General features: G+C 43.1%; 3 protein-coding genes across 4 annotated transcripts in view; all 3 read right to left on the reverse strand.

Moving 5' to 3' along the window:
• Positions 1–21,682, reverse strand: part of LOC127694039 (CMRF-35-like molecule 4) — a 51,722-nt gene that overhangs the window by 16,601 nt on the left and 13,439 nt on the right. The window lies entirely within an intron of this gene.
• Positions 1–21,682, reverse strand: part of LOC127694038 (CMRF35-like molecule 3) — a 59,860-nt gene that overhangs the window by 7,649 nt on the left and 30,529 nt on the right. The window contains exon 1 of one of the 2 annotated variants that reach the window (XM_052195418.1): positions 511–701. The exons of the other annotated variant lie outside the window; for it this stretch is intronic. Coding sequence (XP_052051378.1) covers positions 511–550 — 40 coding nt within the window. The 5' untranslated portion in view covers positions 551–701. Of the gene's footprint in view, positions 1–510; positions 702–21,682 lie in introns of those variants that run through there. 2 annotated transcript variants of the gene reach the window in all.
• LOC127694043 (CMRF35-like molecule 5) lies at positions 6,261–20,154 on the reverse strand. Its single transcript, XM_052195425.1, has 4 exons — positions 19,956–20,154; positions 17,160–17,501; positions 15,596–15,710; positions 6,261–6,745 (listed from the first exon to the last, which is right to left on the reverse strand). The coding sequence occupies exons 1-4, from the start codon at positions 19,993–19,995 to the stop codon at positions 6,598–6,600; spliced, it is 645 nt and encodes a 214-aa protein (XP_052051385.1). The 5' UTR covers positions 19,996–20,154; the 3' UTR covers positions 6,261–6,597.

The following is a 21,682-nucleotide window of genomic DNA, read 5'->3' on the forward strand; positions in this document are numbered from 1 at the left end:
AATGACAAATGACTTCAGTGAAAGCCTGGCTACCCTGATCTGATCGTTACATCCTGCGCAAACACATGCAAAAGCCATACTGAACTTCATCACATATTGTTCCTTTTTGAAACAGGGTCTCAAAATGTGGACCAGGCTGACCTTGAACTCACAGAGGTCCACCTACCTCTGCTTATGAGTGCTGGCATTAAAGGCAACCACCACCACACCCAGCCCCTGTAAGTATTAATCACTGTGTCAACTAAAAGTAGATGGAGCTGCATGCTAGAAATGCCGACTCTCAGAGGGTGGAGTCCAGAGGATCACAAATGCAGGGGCATCCTGGGCTGCATGTGCCAAACAGAATCCATCAGATGCCAAAAACACAGAGTCCATCAGATGCCAAAACCTTGCCTTTTATTTGGGAGTAAGCAGCTGGTGAGGGAATCACCTGGTTTTCCCTAACCCAGGGCAGACCATCAGTGTCACCCTCCCCACTGACATGAAGTGTCTAAAGCCCCTGCTGCTTACCTGGGAGGAAGAGGAAGAGCAGAGCAGAGAACTGCCACATGGTCTTGTCTCCTCTCCTGTCCTTGGTGGTGACAGATGCCAGCACCCTGTGAGGACTTGAAGCTCAGCTCGAGTTTCCTTTAGGTCTCTCTCGCTCATGTCTCTCAGTAACTTCCTTGAAAAAACTTCTCAGTTTTGCATACTGGAAGAAGATGATGACAACCTTTGAAAAGACCAAGTTACCACGTGTGAGGTACATCCGGGTGAACGTGCAACTTCCTCTACTGAATAGCTGCAATGCTAGACATGAACTTGTAAGACAGATAGGAATCACAGGGAGAGATGCAGACAGACACGTCGGTAGAGACAGACACAAATGATGGGTTACAGCAAATCCCTCAGCTGGGAGGTAACTGAGTCGCAGGGGATCATGGGAGAGGAGAACAAACAAAAGCAGGGTGGCTGCAGTCCCAAGGGAACACAAGGCTAAGCCCATGGCAGTAGCCTAGGCTAAGCCCTGGGAGGCAGAGGACATTGCTGAAGGCTCAGCCTGGGGCAGCAGGGATTTCTCTAGCTATGAACTTCAGAGCAGGAATTTCTCTGGCCAGGGGCATCTGCCACAATGGCTTCTAGGACCACAGGCATTACCTCAGAGAAACAGGGAGAGTATGGGTTTGAGGTGAGGTCTCATGTAGCTCAAGCTGGCCTTGAACTTCTCATTTTCCTTTTCCCAACATCAAAATGCTGGGGTTTCAGGCATTCAACAGTGTTCTCTGTTTTATGAGGGTCAGAAGACTGAAACCCAGATTTCACGAATGCTAGGCAAGCACTCTACACACTGAGTAGAATCCAAAGCCTTTGCTCTGTTTCCATAAGACAAGGGTTTTGCTGTGCAGCCCAAGCTGGCTTCAAGCTCTCCCCCTCCAGTGTCAGCCTCCCAAGTTGTGGGAATCAGCGGTTGGTTTAATTCCAGGGAACTAATTGCAAGAATAGATAGATATAGGTACATTTTATCTCTGGTATTAAATTTTTATAGGAGAAAGTTTGCCAACACACACATACACAGAGGCACACACATGTGCACACACAGGAGAACCTATGCACACACAGAGAATCTCACACATAGACACAGAGACATGAGCATACACACACATGCACACATGGACACAAATGCATGCATTCATGCATTCACATGCACATACATGCACATGCATGCCTGAATGCATGTATGCACACACACACACCATATTTACACACTATACATCTAAACACACACCACACACCATTCACATTCATACCACTAACATCTATACACATGCATACACACACATATTCCACATACACACACACACACATAATCCATCACATAAACATCCAAACAGATCACACACATATACACACAAACAACACATACGTACACACACATATACTAGATAAACATACCACACATATATCATACACATACACACCACATACATATACACACGTACACCACCTATATGCATATACATACACACAATCTACCACACATACACATACAACCTACTTAACACACACAATCACAGAGACACACATATAACCCACCTCACACACATACATACATACTCATAACCCAACTCATACACACATACATACATACACGTAATACATATAACACAACTTGTACACACACACATCACATACATATACATATACACAAACATTACCTAACACACACACACACACAATCTACCTCATGCGTGACTATGTACGGCTGCATGCCCACACACACACACACACACACACACACACACACACACACGCACACACTTACCACCTCAGCCTCCAACACAAATTGTCATTTAACCTTTTCCTTTTTTGTGTGGTACTGGGATCAAACGCAGGGACTTATACACAGTAGACAAGCATATACCATTGAGTCACATCTCCATTGTAAGGATACCATTTAAAATAAAAAATAAGGGGCTGGAGGGATGGCTCAGTGGTTAAGGGCACTTTTGAGAAGATAGTTCTAATTCCAGCACCCACCTTGCATATGGGAGTCAGAGAACAACTTTGGGAATTAGTTCGCCCCTTGCACCATAATTCCTAGATACTGACCTCAGGTGACCAGGTTTTCACAGCAAAGCTGACCCATCTCACCAACCCTTAGAAGATATTTTCAAAGTTCCCAAAGAATTGGGGTTACAATCCATGTTCATAGGTAAGGAAGTTATTTGTAATGGTTTGTATATGCTTGTCCCAGAAAATGACACTCTTAGAAGGTGTGGCCCTGTTGGAGTCGATGTATCACTGTGGGTGTGGGAAATAAGTTCCTCAATCTAGCTACCTAGAAGATGGGATTCTACTAGCAGCCTTCAGATGAAGATGTAGAACTCTCAGCTCCTCCTGCACCATGCCTTCCTGGACACTGTCATGTTCCCCCACCTTGATGATAATGGACTGAACCTCTGAACCTGTAAGCCAGCCCCAATTAAATGTTGTCCTTAGAAGAGTTGCCTTGGTGATGGTGTCTGTTCACAGCAGTGAAACCCTAACTTAGACATTGTCCTAATGATACATTTGATGCTCTGTGCTGCTTGGCTTTTATGTCCACTTGGTCCAAGCTAGAGTCATCTGAGGGAAGGGAACCATAGGTAAGAAAACACCTTCATGCCAGCAGAGTGATACAGACCTTTGATGCCAGCACTAAGGAGGCAGAGGCAGGTGGATCTCTGTGAGTTCGAGGACAGCTACCAGAACTACATAGAGATACTCTATTAAAAAAAACCCAAAACCCTACAACCAACCAACAAACAAACAAACAAACAAACCTCCACCATCACATAGAAACACAAAGGGCGTTTTCTCAGTGATTTTGGGGGAGGACCAGCCCGTTTCCGTTCTGAGCTGGTGATCCTGAGCTCTGTAAGAAAAAAGCCTGATCACGGCAGGAGTAGCAGAACAGTATGTGGCAGCTCTCCGTGGCCTCTGCATCAACTCCTGCCTCCGGGCGCCTGCCCTGTCTGACTTCCTGATTTGTCTGCTTTTGATGCTGAACTGTGATATGGAAGAGACAACAAAATAACCCTTTCCTCCCTGGGCTGCATTTGGTCATGGTGTTTCATCACAGCAACAGAAACCCTGACTGAGACATGTGCTGGCACGCAAAGTCTCAGCATGGACTTTTCAGAGAAATTTTCTTTCTTTTTTAAAAACTTTATGTTGTTTTTCATGTGTGAGTGCTTTGTCTGTCTGTCTGTCTGTGCACCATATAAGTTCAGTACATACAGAGGATAATGGAGGCATTGATCTCTTAAGCTGGGTTGTGAGACCCCCAGGGTGGGTGCTGAGAACTGAATTCAGCATCTCTGTGAGATCAGCTTCTGTTCTCCATTGAACCATCCTCTCTCCAGCCCATAGTCTATTTTCTTTTTAGGAACTTGATTGGTTCATCTCAAGATGTGAAGAGCAGAGGACCTGGCCAGTGCTGATGAACACTTACTGATACCTAAGAAGAAAACTGTGACACAAAGACCTGAGACTACAGCTCTAGCTAGAAGACCTCAGTGCACCAGTGTGGACCACGCAGGCTCAGTGGGTGATGATGCTCCAAAGGCCTGGTGACCTGAATTCAGTGCTTGGAACTCACATGAAGGTGGAAGGAGAGAACTGATTTCCACAAAGGTCTGCTCAGACTGTGGCATGCTGAAGTACACACACATCACAAATATACTCAATAAAATGTAAGGCATTAAGCATAAAGATGTTTACAATCCCCAAAACAATTTAACTTTTAGGGTGTCAACCTCTCTTATTCCTGTAGTTATGACTAGTGTCCTCTCCATCTTCTCAGGTTGTTTATTTTCTTTAAAGATATCTTCATTTATGCTTCTGTGCATGAGTGTTTGTGTCTCTGTGCCTGCTATTGCACCTGGCAGTGACCAGACAGGGCAGAGGAGGAAGTCAGATCCCCTAGAATGGAGTCAGAGATCACTGTGAGCTGCTGTGTGCTGCAGACCTGGATTAGCAGCCAGGGCTTGTAACTGCCGAGCCTTCTCTCCAGGTCCCACCTGATTTTTGAGACAGAGTGGTAAGTAGTCTATGATGTCCTGGAATTTAGTATGTAGCAGAGGATGAAACTCCAGGTTCTCCTGCCTCTACCTGTCATGTTGTCAGACTGCAAGCATGTGCTTGTCTTGGTAAAAGAATTTCTTAAATGAGAGCCAAAGGCATAAGCCACAAAGGAAATACTGACTAATTTCCTACATTACAATCAAAGCCATTTATCTAAAGATATATCTCCTTCTATACATCTCTATATACCTATCTCTATTTATCTGTGTCTACCACTATATCTATCTGATTCTACATTTATATATATATATATATATTCATCAGACTGTGGAGATAGTTCAGTCAATAAAGGGCTTGCTGTACGGGCTTGGAGACCAGAGGCAGATCAGCAGAACTCACATAAAAAGCAGGTCTTGGTGATGAGAGCTTGTAATTCCAGCTTGTGTTTTATTTCATATTAGAAGCAGGAAGGGGAGAGTGGGAGAGGAAAAGGGAAAAGAGGCTCTAAAGTGTTCAACCAGGGAAGGGAAAACTATGTCCCAGGGTGTTACATAGTCAACCAGAGGACAGCACAGCAGGATGCATGCTAGACTGTCAGCATATCAGTGTGTGAGTCTCAGAGACACAAGGCTAAATGATAAAGCCAGAGCCTTAGAAATGAAGTATGTCATGTTACTGGACACTTTAGCACATGCCTATAATCCCAGAACTGGGGAGACAGAGGCAGAAGATATGGGGTTGGAAACTAGCTTGGGCTATATAGTAAGCCCATGTTAATGAAAGAAAAAGGAAGGAAGGAAAGAAGGAAGGGAGGGAGGGAAGGAAGGAGGGAGGGAGGGAGGGAGGAAGAAAGAAAGAAAAGGAGAAAATGAGAGATAGATTGATAGACAGACAGGCAGGGAAGCAGGGAGACAGAAAGATAGGAGGGTGGGGTACATCCCTTTGCCAAAATGCTTGTTCAATGTGTTGGGCTTTGGGTTTACTCTGACACAGGGAGAAAAGTCTAACACTGGTCCTGGCATGGTGGTGCAGGTGAATCAGACACAGAGAGTTCCTTACACACCTGGCAAATCCTTGAGCATGTGTGAGGCAAAACCTTAAGCCAAGCAGATGTAAAATGCTAGGTTCAGGTTGTCACCAAGGTGACTGGGAAGCAGAGATATCCAATCAGACAGGAACATCATCAGTACAGACCACCTTCTATGACCTAATATGGAGGATATAGTGCCCTGAGTTTTTCTCATGAAAGGTGTACATATTTATTGATCAAGCAGTCAAATTGTCTTCTAAAGATCTACGTCACTACCCTTTAATTAGTGCTGCCCTCCGTCTTGGTTGGAGATGCTCCCTTCTGCTGTGGTGTAAGTGACCATCGAGTGCTCAGCCCTATATAACACCCCCGTCCCACACCAAGGCAGAGAGGGAGAGGAAAGAGTTCCACAGCCAGAGGTAGGGGAGGAGAGAGGCCTGAATGCTGGGCTCTGTGTGTGGCCTTGTGTCGCCATCACGAACTCAGGGCAGCTGTGGTTCCCTGCACAAGACCAAGTCAGCAAGATCAGCTAGCGTTCTGAAGGGAAGCAGGGAACACACTGGGGGGCTTGGAGGGTGGGGTATCAGTGGATTTGATAGTCATGTTGTACACAAGTGTGAACTTACCAAGGAATAAGGAAAGGTATCAAAATAAAATTCTACTTAATGTTTTTTTTAAAGCTTTATTTATTTAATTATGTATGTGAGTGTTCCATCTGAACGTACACCTGTATGCCAGAAGAGGGCGTCAGAATCAATTACAGATGGCTGTGAGCCACCAAGTGGTTACTGGGAATTGAACTCAGGACCTCTGGAAGAACATGTATTCTAACCACTGAGCCATCTTTCTACTCTGAAATTTTATTTAAATATAAAGGTATTCATTTGGTACAATCTTTTATGTGTTTGATACAGCACAAAGAATCTTCTAAAAGTCTCAGAGCATTCTCAAAAATATTTACTGGTTTTCCTCAGCCATGACAGAAGCTGTGTCCAGGGACATGACCTCGATGTCAACAGATGTCACTGGTTCTCATAACAGGGCTGAGCACTGCTTCCCACAGAGCACCTCTGAGGCCTATTCACCCAGAGGACGGCACCACACATGCTCAGGAGCAGGGGCAACTCCAGAAACACCAGGACCCGGAAGTAGAGGCTGCTCAGAAGAGACCTGTAAGGGACATAGTCACCATAAGCTCCCTTCACAGATGGAGACCCTGATGCCCTCCCCTGTGTGGCTGTCTCTAACCCAGGCCTGTGTCCACAGAGATCTATGCAGGGACAAGGACAAGGACTGCCTGAGTGTGAAGAACACAGAACCCACGAAGTAGGCTTGAGCTGAGGGCCTGACCTGCTCTCTTCAGACCAAGCCCGTGGGTCTCTCCCCCTGTGGCCTCTAACCAGGCTGGCTTTGCCTTCCAAACCCACAACCATTTCTCTTCTAACTAGACCCCTAGCACTTACTCCTGAGTGGCATTTATTTATTTATTTATTTATTTATTTATTTATTTATTTATATTCTGTAGTCTAGCTGTCCTGGAACTAATTATGTAGACCAAGGTGACCTTAAACTCCTTGATATCCATCTGCCTTTACCTCCCAAATGCTAGGTAGCTTGTGGCACAACACCCTGAGGCTTAATTATTTTACAGACATAATTGTATGTGTGTGGCTGCCATCTTTGCTGCCTACCAGGGCAGAAAGGCAGCATGAGGTACTGACATATCCTGAGTTTAAGATCTCTGGGGGCTCAAACCACCAGGGGTCTGCCTGTACCCAGGACCTGAGCACATAAGTGGTTCATCTGCCAGCCAGCCTGTCATGAGGCCTGTGTCCTACATGGGGATCGGAAGAGGAAGTGACTTCCCGACTCCATCTTTGCTGCCTACCGGGGTAGAAATGCAGCACCAGGTACTGACATATCCTGAGTTTAAGATCTGAGGGCACAAACCGCCAGGGGTCTGCCTGTGCCCAGGATCTGAGCACATAGGCGGTTCATCTGCCAGCCAGCCTGTGTCTTATGTGGGGATCAGCAGAGGGAGTGACTCCCCGCCACAATCTTTGCTCCATGACAGAGTAGTCGGAGAGCACCTGGTTCACTGAGACAACCCAAGTATAACATTGCTTGGGGCAAGACTCAGCAGGGTTCCAACAGAACAAAAGAGGAAGGCAGCACATCAGCAATCTGTGCCAGGGGAAACCCAGTCATCCAGTGTCACAGAAATTGTCTTACAGGCCCACAGGAGTTTGAAGCACCAGCCAATGACAATAAGACCAACTAACACCAGTGAGAACTAGATGGCTAAAGGCAAACATAGGAACATTACTAACAGAAACCAAGGAATTATGGCAGCATCTGAACCCAATTCTCCAACAACAGCAAGTCTTGGATAACCCAACACACCAGAAAAACAAGAGTTGGATTTAAAATCACTGGTCATGATGCTGTTAGAGAAACACAAAAAGGACATAAATAAATCTCTTAAAGAAATTCAGGAGAAAAATGATCAAAAGTTAGAAGCCCTTACAAGGGACACACAAAAATCACTTAAAGAAATTCAGGAGAATATGGGACAAAAGATAGAAGCCAATAAAGAGGAAATGAAAAAAATCACTTAAAGAAATACAGGAGAACTTTGGTTAAAAGGCAGAAGTCATGAAAGAGGAAACACAAAAATCTCTTAAAGAATTACAGGAAAACACAAACAAGCAAGTGAAGGAATTGAGCAAAAGCATCCAGGAATTAAAAACAGAAGTAGAAACAACTAAGAAATCGCAAAGGGAGACAACTTTGGAGACAGAAAACCTTGGGAACAATTCAGGGGCCATAGATGCAATTATCAACAACAGAATACAAGAGTTAGAAGAAAGAATCTCAGATGCCGAAGATACCATAGAAACCATGGACTCAACGGTCAAAGAAAATGCAAAATGCAAAAAGCTTGTAACCCAAAACATCCAGGAAATCCAGTAGACAATGAGAAGGCCAAACCTAAGGATTATAGGCATAGATGAGAGTGAAGATTTACAACTTAAAGGGCCAGCAAATATCTTCAACAAAATTATGGAAGAAAACTTCCCTAACCTAAAGAGAGAGATGCCCATGAATATACAAGAAGCCTACAGAACTCCAAACAGACTGGAACAGAACAGAAATAACTCCTGTCACATAATAATCAAAACCCCAAATGTACTAAACAAAGAAAGAATACTAAAGGCAGTAAGAGAAAAAGGGCAAGTAACATATAAAGGAAGACATATCAGAATTACACCAGAATTCTCACCAGAGATCATGAAAGCTAGAAGATCCTAGGCAGATCTGATGCAGACTCTAAGAGAACACAAATACCAGCCAAGACTACTATACCCGGTGAAACTCTCAATCACTATAGATGGAGAAACCAAGAGATTCCATGACAAAACCAAATTTACACAATATCTTTATACAAACCCAGCCCTACAAAGGATAATAGTGGGAAAACACCAATACACGGAGGGAAACTATAGCCTGGAGAAAGCAGAACAATGACCTTCTTTCATCAAACCCAAAAGAAGATAACCACACAAGTATAAAATTAGCATCAAAAATGATAGGAAGCAATAATCACTATTCCTTAATATCCCTTAACATCAATTGACTCAATTCCCCAATAAAAAGACATAGACTAAAAGACGGGATAAGGAAACAGGACCCTACATTTTGCTGCATACAGGAAACTCACTTCAGTGTCAAAGACAAAAACTACCTTAGAGTAAAAGGCTGGAAGACAATTCTACAAGCAAATGGTCTCAGGAAACAAGCCGAGTTGCCATTCTAATATCAGATAAAATTGACTTTCAACCTAAAGCCATCAAAAGAGACATGGAAGGACACTTCTTGCTGATCAAATCCACCAAGAAGAACTCTCAATCCTGAACATCTATGCTCCAAATGCAAGGGCACCCTCATTCATAAAAGAAACTTTACTAAAGCTCAAAGCACACATTGCACCTAACACAATAATTGTGGGTGACTTTAACACCCCACTCTCCTCAATGGACCGATCAGGAAAACAGAAACTAAACAGGGACACAGTAAAACTAATTGAAGCTTTGCACCAATTGGATTTAACAGATATATATATATAGAACTTTTCATCCCAAAGCAAAAGAATATACCTTTTTCTCAGCACCTCATGGTACCTTCTCCAAAATCGATCATATAGTTGGTCACAAGACAGACCTCAACAAATATAAGAAGATCAAAATAATCCCATGCCTCCTATCAGATCACTATGGAGTAAAAGTGGTCTTTAATAGCAACAAAAACAACAGAAAGCTCACATACACATGGAAACTGAACAATACTCTACTCAATGATACCTTGGTCAAGGAAGAAATAAAGAAAGAAATCAAAGACTTTTTAGAATCTAACGAAAATGAAGGCACAACATACCCAATCTATGGGACACCATGAAAGCAGTGCTAAGAGGAAAACTCACAGGTTTGAGTGTCTCCATAAAGAAATTGGAGAGAGCATACACTAGAAGCTTAACAGCACAACTGAAAGCCCTGTAACAAAAAGAAGCTAATTCACTCAGGAGGAGAAGAAGACAGGAAATCATCAAACTCAGGGCTGAAATCAATCAAGTAGAAACTAAGAGAACCATACAAAGAATCAACAAAACCAGGAGCTGGTTCCTTGAAAAAATCAACAAGATAGATAAACCCTTAGCCAGACTAACCTAAGGGCACAGAAACAGTATCCAAATTAACAAAATTAGAAATGAAAAGGGAGATATAACAACAGAAACTGAGGAAATTCAAAAAAATTATCAGATCCTACTACAAAAGCTTGTACTCAACACAAGTGGAGAATCTGAAGGAAATGGACAATTTCTTAAACAGATACCAAATACCAAGATTAAATTAGGATCAAGTAGATCATATAAACAGACCCATAACCCCTAAAGAAATACAAGGGGTCATAGAAAGCCTTCCAACTACAAACAATAAAAAATAAAAAATAAAAGAAAAAGCACAGGACCAGATGGTTTTAGTGCAGAATTCTCTCAAACCTTCAAAGAAGACTTAACACCAATACTCTTCAAACTATTCCACCAAATAGAAACAGAAGGAACACTATCCAAGTCATTCTACAAAGCCACAATTACGCTGATACCAAAACCACACAAAGATCCAACAAAGAAAGAGAACTTCAGGCCAATTTCCCTTATGAATATCGATGCAAAAATACTCAATAAAATTCTTGCCCACTAAATCCAAGAACACATCTAAATGATCATCCACCATGATCAAGTAGGCTTCATCCCAGGGATGCAGGTATGGTTCAATATACAGAAATCCATCAATGCAATCCACTACATAAACAAACTCAAAGAAAAAAACCATATGAGCATCTCATTAGATGCTGAAAAAGCATTTGACATATTTCAGCATCCTTTCATGCTAAAAGTCTTGGAAAGAACAGGAATTCCAGGCCCATATCTAAACATAGTAAAAGCAATATACAGCAAACCGGTAGCCAACATCAAACTAAATGGAGAGAAACTTGAAGCAATCCCACTAAAATCAGGGACTAGACAAGGCTACCCCCTCTCTCCATATCTTTTCAATATAGTTCTTGAAGTCCTAGCTAGAGCAATTGGACAAGGTAAGGAGGTCAAAGGGATACAATTTGGAAAGGAAGAATTCAAACTATCACTATTTGCAGATGATATGATAATATATGTAAGTGACCCAAAAAACTCTACCAGAGAACTCCTATAGCTGATAAACAGCTTCAGCAAAGTGGCTGGTTACAAAATCAACTCAAGCAAATCAGTAGCCTTTCTATACTCAAAGGATAAGCAGACTGTGAAAGAAATTAGGGAAATGACACACTTCACAATAGCCACAAACAGCATAAAGTATCTTGGGGTGACTCTAACCAAACAAGTGAAAGACCTATACGACAAGAACTTCAGATCTCTGAAGAAGGAAGTCGAGAAGACCTCAGAAAATGGAAAAATCTTCCACACTCGTGAATTGGCAGGATTAATATAGTTAAAATGGCTATCTTGCCAAAAGTAACATACGGATTCAATGCAATCCCCATCAAAATCCCAACTCAATTCTTCATAGAGTTAGAAAGAGCAATTCTCAAATTCATCTGGAATAACAAAAAACCCAGGGTAGCTAAAACTATTCTCAACAGTAAAAGAACTTCTGGGGGAATCAGCATCCCAGACCTCAAATATTACTACAGAGAAATAGTGATAAAAACTGCATGGTATTGGTACAATGACAGGCAAGTGGATCAATGGAATAGGATTGAAGACCCAGAAATGAACCCACACACCTATGGTCACTTGATCTTCAACAAAGGACCTGAAAACATCCAGGGAGAAAAAGATAGCCTTTTCAACAAATGGTGTTGGTTCAATTGGAGGTCAGCATGCAAAACAATGGGGAATTGATCCATTCTTATCTCCTTGTACTAAGCTCAACTCCAAGTCGATCAAGGACCTCCACATAAAACCTGACACACTGAAACTAATAGAAAAGAAACAGGGGAAGACCCTTGAGGACATGGGCACAGGGGAAAATTCCCTGAACTGAACACCAATAGCTTATACTCTAAGATCAAGAATTGACAAATGGGACCTCATAAAATTACAAAGTTTCTGTAAGGCAAAGGACACTGTCAAAAGGACAAAACATCAACCAACAGATTGGGAAAGGATCTTCACCAACCCTAAATCTGACAGAGGGCTAATATCCAATATATACAAAGAACTCAAGAAGGTAGAACCCAGAGAACAAAACAATCCTATTAAAAAGTGGGGTACAGAGCTAAACAAAGAATTTTCACATGAAGAACTTTGGATGGCTGAGAAGCACTTTAAGAAATGTTCAACATCATTAATCATTAGGGAAATGAAAATCAAAACAACCTTGAGATTTCAGTTCACACCAGTCAGAATGGCTAAGGTTAAAAACTCAGGAGACACCAGGTGTTGGCCAGGATGTGGAGAAAGAGAAACACTCCTCCACTGCTGGTGGGATTGCAAGATGGTACAACCACTTTAAAAATCAGTCTGGCGGTTCCTCAGAAATTGGGGCATGACACTTCAGGAGGACCCTGCTAAACCTCTCCTGGGCATATACCCAGAGGATTCCCCTGCATGCAATAAGGACACATGCTCCACTATGTTCATAGCAGCCTTATTTATAATAGCCAGAAGCTCGAAAGAACCCAGATGTCCCTCAATGGAGGAATGGATACCGAAAATGTGGTATATTTACCCAATGGAATTAAAAACAATGAATTCATGAAATTCTTAGGCAAATGGTTGGAACTGGAAAATATCATCCTAAGTGAGGTAACCCAATCACCAAAGAATACACATAGAATGCAATCACTGATAAGTGGATATTAATTAGCCCAGAAACTCTGAATTCTCAAGACACAGTTAGCATATCAAATGATACCCAAGAAGAGGGAAAGAGAGGGCTCTGGCTCTGAAAAGAGTTGATTCACCATTGTAGGGGAGTACCAGGACAGGGAAATGGCTGGGGGGTGATTAGGAAGTAGGGCTTATGAGACTTGAAGGGGAGAGGGGAACCAGGAAAGAGGAAAGCATTCAGAATGTAAACAAAGAATATAGAAAAAATTGTATGTGTGTGCTCATGTGTATGTATGCAGATGCACATGTGTGTGCATGAATTTGGAGAGATCAGAAAATAACCTTGGTCATTCCTCAAGAATCACCACTTTGTGTTTGTTCTGCAACAGGTCTGGCTATGTAGCTCTGGCTAGAATGGAATTCACTATGGAGTCTAGACTGGTCCTAAACTAGAGCTTGACCTGCCTCTGCCTCCCAAGTGCTGGGATCAAAGGTCTGAGCCACCACACCTGGCCCATACCTTGCTTTGTACAGGACCTCTTACTAGCCTGAAGCTTCCCAAGTAGGCTGGCTAGTCAGTGAGTCTCAGGCATCCTCCTGTCTCTCCCTCAGCAGCTCTGGTATTTCGAGTAGGTGCCTCCATGCCCGACTTTTCCTGTAGGTGATGTGGCTCAAACTCAGATGTCCTTCGCTGGCAGTCCCATTTCCCCAGAGCCATCACACCAGGCTCTGGATGTGTTTATGTAGCTCCTGATTGGCAGGAAGCTAACTCTATCTCAGCAAGTCTGTATCTGAGTGTCATTTCTGAGTCCCCATTTTTAGATAAGCAACTGGCACTCACAAGAACCCCTCAGGTCTGCCATTGTTTTGGGGACAAACAGGGTAGTGAGACTCCATGTTTGCCTGACCCACCCATTCCCAGTGTCAACCAGAAAGGGCACTGGGGAGTCTTCTCTGAGGAATGATCAGATGGAAACTTCTAGAAAGGAAGATAATTGGAGGGCCCTGTGGAGAGTGGACTCTACTGCAGAGTAATGACATTAGTGAGATTGTAGTTTCCACTCTTCAGTATGGACCCACAGAGGAGGTTGAAGGGAAATACATAAGGGGAAAATCAAAATGGAGAACCAGGAGCTGGGTGCGATGATATATTCTTGTAATCCCAGTTTTGGAGAGGCAGAGACAAGAAGATCAGGCATTCAAGATGAATCCTAAGTACACCATGAGATTATGGTTAACCTGGGCTACATGAGATCCTATCTCAAATGAGGATGATGACTATAATGAAGGATGACAATAAGGAGAGATAAAAGTAAAATTAAAAGAGAGGTTGGGTCCCTTCCTTCACTTCTGTCAACTGCCCAGCCCTTAGAGAGATGCACAGATTTAGTTTCTATGAATAAGGGAGGCTCCATTATTGGAGAATGAACTGCAGACATGGAGAACACTGAGCACCAAAGTAGCTGAAAGCCTGTCTTCCATCCTGCTTGATCCTCTGCCCACAGAAGGGGAACCTTGAGGGATTCTCTGAGTTTCTTCCAGCAGCAAATGGTTATTGGGATAAGGGGATACAGGGGAACATGGAGGGGGTGATTGGGTTCCTCAGGGCACTTGAGATGCCCCATGCACTGCCTAGGCTCTGCTTTGTTTATCTGGTGGTCACTCAGAATCCCAGAACCAGGGATAATACTGGCACACTTCTAAGGGATTTGTGCACCCCAAGATCCTCCATAGAAGAGAAGTGTGCACTCAGTCCCAGGGCAGAGCCACCTTTGAGAGAGGGGAGCTGACGGGTCAGGTACTGTTGCGATATGGAGAATGGAGACAGGACCTTATGACACCTGGGAGAGAGGACTCCTGTCTTATCACCACAGGAAGTCACAAAGAGCTAACAATTCAAAGCCTGTCTCTAGAAAGTTTTACGCCTGAAACTGTCCCATGGTCCACACAGAGAATTCCCAACAGAGGCTGATAAGATGGCTCAATGGGTAGAGGCCAAGGTAGCTCAACAGTGCTGGGAATTCCTCTCCACACCTTCAAGAGTGACAAGCATTATCCAGGCACACCACACTCCCCAGAGTCCCACTTCTCCTCTGCACTGTGGAGATCCCACACACTGGATAGGAACAAGGAGATTTAATTATAGGTTGGAACCAGAAGCTGATGAGACAGGGATCTCTTCTAACTCAGTGGAGACACAACTGTGGCCCTCTCTGCTGCCCTCTGGGAGACATACAGAGGAGACACAAAGGCTCAGTCTCTCTTTTAACTCAGTTGAAGATGTTACCTTCCTGTAGTGGAAACTTAGAATGGGAGTCTTGGTATAATAAAAGATGAAAGGATTGGGGTGCCCACCTCAGGCTGTGACAGGAGAATCCACCAGCCCAAGTGTTTCTACAAGATAGTTACTGAGGTTAGCAAAAACATGCAAGATGAACAGGCCGATGTGGTATTCAGATGAAGGACTATAGCAGTGTAAAGTAACGCTTGGGACATACTTGGGCAAAAAATGATTGGTTTTCCTGAATCCTAGGATTCCTGGGCATTTTGTGTTCTATTTGGAGGCCCTCCCAGGGGAGAGGCCACAGGGCCAGCCCAGTGGGAAGGAGCTTCCAGGGTCCAACTCTGCTTACCTGGTGTGGGGGCTGGGCTGAGTCACTTGTTCCTTGCCAGTGTTCTCCGTGGTTGGTGGTGTGGATGTCACAGGTGTGGCCATATTGGTCAAGTTTGTAGCTGAACTCTCCTGAGCTGAAGATTCAAGAGAACATGGTTTAGTCCTTTTGTAGATAGTCTAGCTCTGCATTTGGTCTTAAGTTCTTTCCACTAGGAATTAAGGTGCTGTACTGGCTGGTTTTGTGTGTCAACTTGACACAGGCTGGAGTTATCAAGAGAAAGAAGCTTCAGTTGTGGAAAAGCCTCCATGAGAGCCAGCTCTGGGGCATTTTCTCAATTAGTGATCAAGGGGGAGGGTCCCTTGTGGACCATCTTTGGACTGGCATTTTTGGGTTCTATAAGAGAGCAGGCTGAGCAAGCCAGTAAGAAGCATCCCTCCATGGCCTCTGCATCAGCTCCTGCTTTCTGACATGCTTGAGTTCCAGTCCTGACTTCCTTTGGTGATGAACAGCAATGTGGAAGGTGTAAGCTGAATAAAACCTTTCCTCCCCAACTTGCTTCTTGGTCATGATGTTTGTGCAGGAATAGAAACCCTGACTAAGACAGGCGCTCAGTTCCCAGTCACCATCCGGAACTTAATTTCTTACTTATCCAATTTCCCACTCACTCACTTATTATTCATTCATTCACTCACTCATTCACTCACTTACTCATTTTTTATTTGTTTGTTTGTGGAAACAGGGTTTCTCTGTGTAGCCCCGGCTCATTTGGGACTCACTTTGTAGACAAAACTGGACTAAACCTCAGAGATCTGCCTACCTCTACCTCCCTATTGGTGGAATTAAAGGTGTGTACAACCATGCCTAACACATTAATTCTTTTCTTAGGAAAGATGATGTGCAGAGAAAAGAAACAGCTCCCCTTTAAAACTCGCCTCCTTCAGAGCACATTCGTTACTACCTGGTGTACAATATGCAGAAACACTTCCGTTTTTCATATTTTTTTTAAATCCATGTATATTTGATGAGTGTTCTCTTGTATGTATGCGCACCATGTACTTGCATGACCATGGAGTCAAGAAGAGGGCCTCAGATTCCCTTGAACTGGAGTTACAGATGGTTGTTTGCAAGCTACCATGTGGATGTTGGGAAGGAAAGGCAGTCCTCTGGAAGAGATGCCAGTGCTCTTGATTACTGAGGCATCTCTCCAATTCCAATTTTCTTTGTTGTGGTTGTTTAAAGCAAGACATAAACCTGATCCTTATTATTCTATCTTGTCCAGAATTAAAGATTTTGCAGCTTCCTTTATGTTGTGTAAAAGGGGGCAGGGTCTCAGGATGAGACTTTAGCTCAGTGGTGAAGTGCTTGGCTAGCACACATGAGATTTGAGTTCAATTCCCAGATCTGTAGAATTGAGAATATCTAAGACACTCATACAAAGAGACACAGCTTTCCAAGCTCACCCTCTTTCTTGTAGAAAACAGGGCAAATAGAGTAGACTCAGTTTCTCTTTTCTAGTAAGGCTTGTAGAAGGGGTGCTGATCCTGCTGCAGTCCAACCAGGATTTTCTGGAATTTTTTCTTACCTGGGTCAACATTCACATTCACTTCAAACATGTGATCCTGCCCAATTCTTGAAATTCCACACCAGTAAATGCCAGCATCACTCATTCTCAGATCCTCCATGGTCACCGTGAAGATGAAGTCTGTCTGGTTGTCCTGGATGGACACACGGTTCTTCTTCACCAACTTGTCTGATTTATCGGTTCCAATGAGAAACTCACATGATCTCCAACCTGCTCCTCGGCACCAGTACTTCTCATATTCCTTCCAGTCTGAGGTATATCGGCACTGCACTGTCAAGGAACCCTGCTCCTTACCTCTCGCCCCCTTTTGACCTGTGATTGAACCTTGAACAGTGCATCCACCTGGAAAACACAAATGCACAAACCACTCACTAATCCTCTCCTCCAAGGGCAGAGCTCTACTGTGCCAAGTAGAGTCTATGAGCTGAATAACAACCAGTGAAGGGCTGCCCTGTTCCCAAGACAGATCAGCATCGTTATCCTATTGGTTGATGTCTCAAAAGAAAAAGAAGAAAGACAGAAAGAAAGAAAGAAAGAAAGAAAGAAAGAAAGAAAGAAAGAAAGAAAGAAAGAAAGACAGAAAGACAGAAAGACAGAAAGAAAGAAAGAAAGAAAGAAAGAAAGAAAGAAAGAAAGAAAGAAAGAAAGAAATAGAGAGAGAGAGAGAAATGAAAGAAGGAAAGGAAATGAAAGAAAAGAAAAAGGAAAAAGAAAGAGAAAGAGAAAAAGAGAAAGAGAAAAAAAGAGAAAAAAGGATGAAAAGCCCAGTGACAGCTCTCAGAAGATCAAATGGCTGGAGCAGAGGAAGTGTCAGAAGTCCTTGTCCACTTGACATGATCCTATCTTCATGTCTGTACCTATGACCCTCAGGAGGTTCATGTGAAGAAGCAACACCCCATGGCCACACAGATCCACTTGTGGTAGTTCCAGCAGTCTGTGGGTCAGCCTTGGAGGCTGACCAAAATGACACCAAGCAATCTGATTTCCATTGGTGTAGAGCCCACAGCACACAAACCCTGTGCTTTCCTTAAGATCCTTGTAATCTGAGTCCCATTGTTCCTGGTAAGGACTGAGGATGCAGCACTGTTGGTTCTGTGCTTACACAGCATGCACAAACAAGAAATATTCAATTACCTGCTTAATGAAAAAGGAGGATCTGGGGAGATGTGTCAGTGGTTAAGAGCACTGGCTGCTCTTCCAGAGGTCCTGAATTCAATTCATAGCACCCACATGGAGGCTCACAACCAACTATAATGGGATCTGATACCCTCTTCTTGTATATCTGAAGACATTGACAGTATGGGTAGATAAATAGATATCTAGACATGTAGACAGAGAGACATCTAGACCGAGAGGCAGAGAGACAGACAGAGACAGAGAGACAGACAGAGAAAGACAGAGATAGACAGAGATAGAGATAGATAGATGTAGAGATGTAGATATATAGATACAGATATTTATATATATATAATACATAACTCTTTAAAACAATGAAGAAAAACTATAAAGGAAGTACTTTGGTTTTTGGCATCATCAACAACAACAACAACAACAAAATAGGTCCACAGTGCCATAGGTAAGAAAACAAAAACTGCTGAATGTAATTATTTTAAAATAAAAGGATTCAACCAAAAGCATGGAGAGACAGCCTGCAGTGTGGGAGAAAATCTTTTCAGGAGATAGGTCTGACAGGTGGGAAGCCAGGTAAGGTAGGGCGTGTCTGTAACTCCACAGACAGGAGCATCCTGGAGATCACTGCTCATATAGACTGTATCTGAGAGCCAGGCTCAGCAAGAGACCATGTCTAAACAAACAAGGTAGAGAGTGATAGAGAAAGGAACCCAGAGTCTATCTGTGGCTTCCACATATGTGGGTGACAGAGACACATTTTTTCTTAAAAGAACAAAAGTAAACCTCAAAGAAGTAGAGAACAGAATAATGGTTATCAGCTAGGGAAGGGTATTAGCGAAGATCAGAGAGTGCTAATGACATAGAGGGAGAGTTGTTAGGACACAGGAGTGTCTGTCATTTGATGGGAATAACAACTTATAGAATCGTATGAGAAAGATGAAAAATATGGCTGACAACTGAATGTTTCAAAATACATCATAGTTGAGATTTCAAAGAAATGACAAACAGCTTTGATTGAAGCCCAACTGCCATGACCTAATCATTATACACTGTACAAACATGTACAAAAGTCATATTCTACTCCTTTAGGCTTTTTTCTTTTTAAAACAGGGATTCAAAATGTGGACCAGGCTGACCTCGAACTCACAAGAGTTCCACTCACCTCTGCTTATGAGTGCTGGCATTAAAGGCAACCACCACCACACCCAGCCCCTGTAAGTATTAATCACTGTGTCAACTAAAACTCAAAATGTAGCAAGATAGAGCTGCATGCTAGAAATTCCAACACTCAGAGGGTGGAGTCTGGAGGATCACAAGTCCAGGGGCATCCTAGGCTGCATGTGCCAAACATAAAAGTAAAAATACATTTTTAGAGAATTAGTTCATCTGCTCACTCATCAGCTTTTATGGAGAAGCTAGAATTGAGAGACATACTCTTGAAGGTTTGGGGTTTTTTTTTGTTTTGTTTTTGTTTTTTGTTTTTTTAATTGTTTTGGTTTTGGTTTTTCTGCAATACCCACAGAATCCATCAGATGCCAAAATCTTGCCTTTTGTTTTGGGAGTAAGCAGCTGGTGAAGGAATCACCTGGTTTTCCCTAACCCAGGGCAGACCGTCAGTGTCGCCCTCCCCACTGACATGAAGTGTCTAAAGCCCCTGCTGCTTACCTGGGAGGAAGAGGAAGAGCAGAGCGGAGAACTGCCACATGGTCTTGTCTCCTCTCCTGTCCTTGGTGGTGACAGATGTCAGCACCTTGTGAGGACTTGAAGCTCAGCTTGAGTTCCCTTTAGGTCTGTCTCCTTCACGTAACTTCTCAGTAACTTCCTTGAGCCAACTTATCAATTTTGCATACTGGACGAAGCTGATGACAACCTTTGAAAAGACCAAGTTATTGCATATGAGATACAGCTGGGTGAACATGCAACTTCCTCTATGAATAGATATGAAAGCTAGACATGAACTTGAAAAACAAATGGGATTCACAAGTAGAGATGCAGACAGACAGATCGGTATAGACAGACACAAATGATGGAATACAGCATATCCCTCACCTGGGAGGTAACTGAGTTGCAGGGGATCATGGGAGAAGAGAGCAACCAATGGTAGGGTGGCTGCAGTAGCAAGGGAACACAAGGCAGCTCAGGCCAAGTCCATCTGTAGTAGCTCATTGTTATGGCAGGAGGTTTACTAACACACAAACACACAGACACACACACGGAGACACACACAGACACAGACAGACACACACACACAGACACACAGACACAGACACACACAAACACACACACACACACACACATGGAGACACACACACAGAGACACACAGAGACACACACAAACACACACACACACACACACACACGGAGACACACACAGACACACACACACACACACACACACACACACACGGAGACGCACACACACGGAGACACACACAGGCACAGAGACACACACACATACACACACACACCACTTCAGCCACCAATACAAATATCATTTAATAATATTCTTTTCCTTTCTTTGTGTGGTACTGGGATCAAACCCACGGATTTATACACAGTAGACAAGCATGCTAACATTGAGCCACATCTCCAGTCTAAGGAAACCATTGAAAATCAAAACATGAGGCTGGAGGGATGGTTCAGTGGCTAAGAGTACTTGCTGTTCTTCCAGAAGACACAAGTTCTACTCCCAACAACCACATGAGATGACACACAAATTGCCAGTAGCTATAGGGAGTTCTGAAGCTCTGATCTCGCACAGACACATAACTAAAAAGTAATAAAAATGCATGATCAATCTATAAACACATAACTAAATAAATATAAGGAGTTAGAGGGATGGCTTATGGGTAAAAGCCACTTCTGACCTTCAGGAAAACTGCATTCACATGCGCATAGCCACACACAGTCATACACACATAAAGATAATTAAAAATGAAATAGAGGGACTGGAGAAACAGCTCAGTGATGGACTGCATACTGCTCTGTCAGAGGACCCAAGTTGGCCTTCAAATGTCTCTCTCTCTCTCTCTCTCTCTCTCTCTCTCTCTCTCTCTCTCTCTCTCTCTCTCTCTCTCTCTCTCTTTCTCTCTCTCACACACACACAATTAAAATAAAACAAATCACTTAAAGATCTTTAAAATGTAATTTATTCGAAATCAAATCTACTAAACACATGAATAGGTTCTAAAGAGAATATCATTTAATGAAGATCATTTTATTATTTGCAGTAAATTTGATGTTATGACTATGTGTGTTGTGTGATGTATTTGTGAGTGTCAGGGTGTGGTACAGCTTGCATATGGGAGTCAGAGAACAACTTTGTGTGTTAGTTCTCTCCTTCCACTGTAAGTCCCGGATATTGACCTCAGGTGATTAGGCTTACAAAGCAA

The sequence above is a fragment of the Apodemus sylvaticus genome, chromosome 10, assembly GCF_947179515.1.
Source record: "Apodemus sylvaticus chromosome 10, mApoSyl1.1, whole genome shotgun sequence".
Lineage (NCBI taxonomy): Eukaryota > Metazoa > Chordata > Mammalia > Rodentia > Muridae > Apodemus > Apodemus sylvaticus.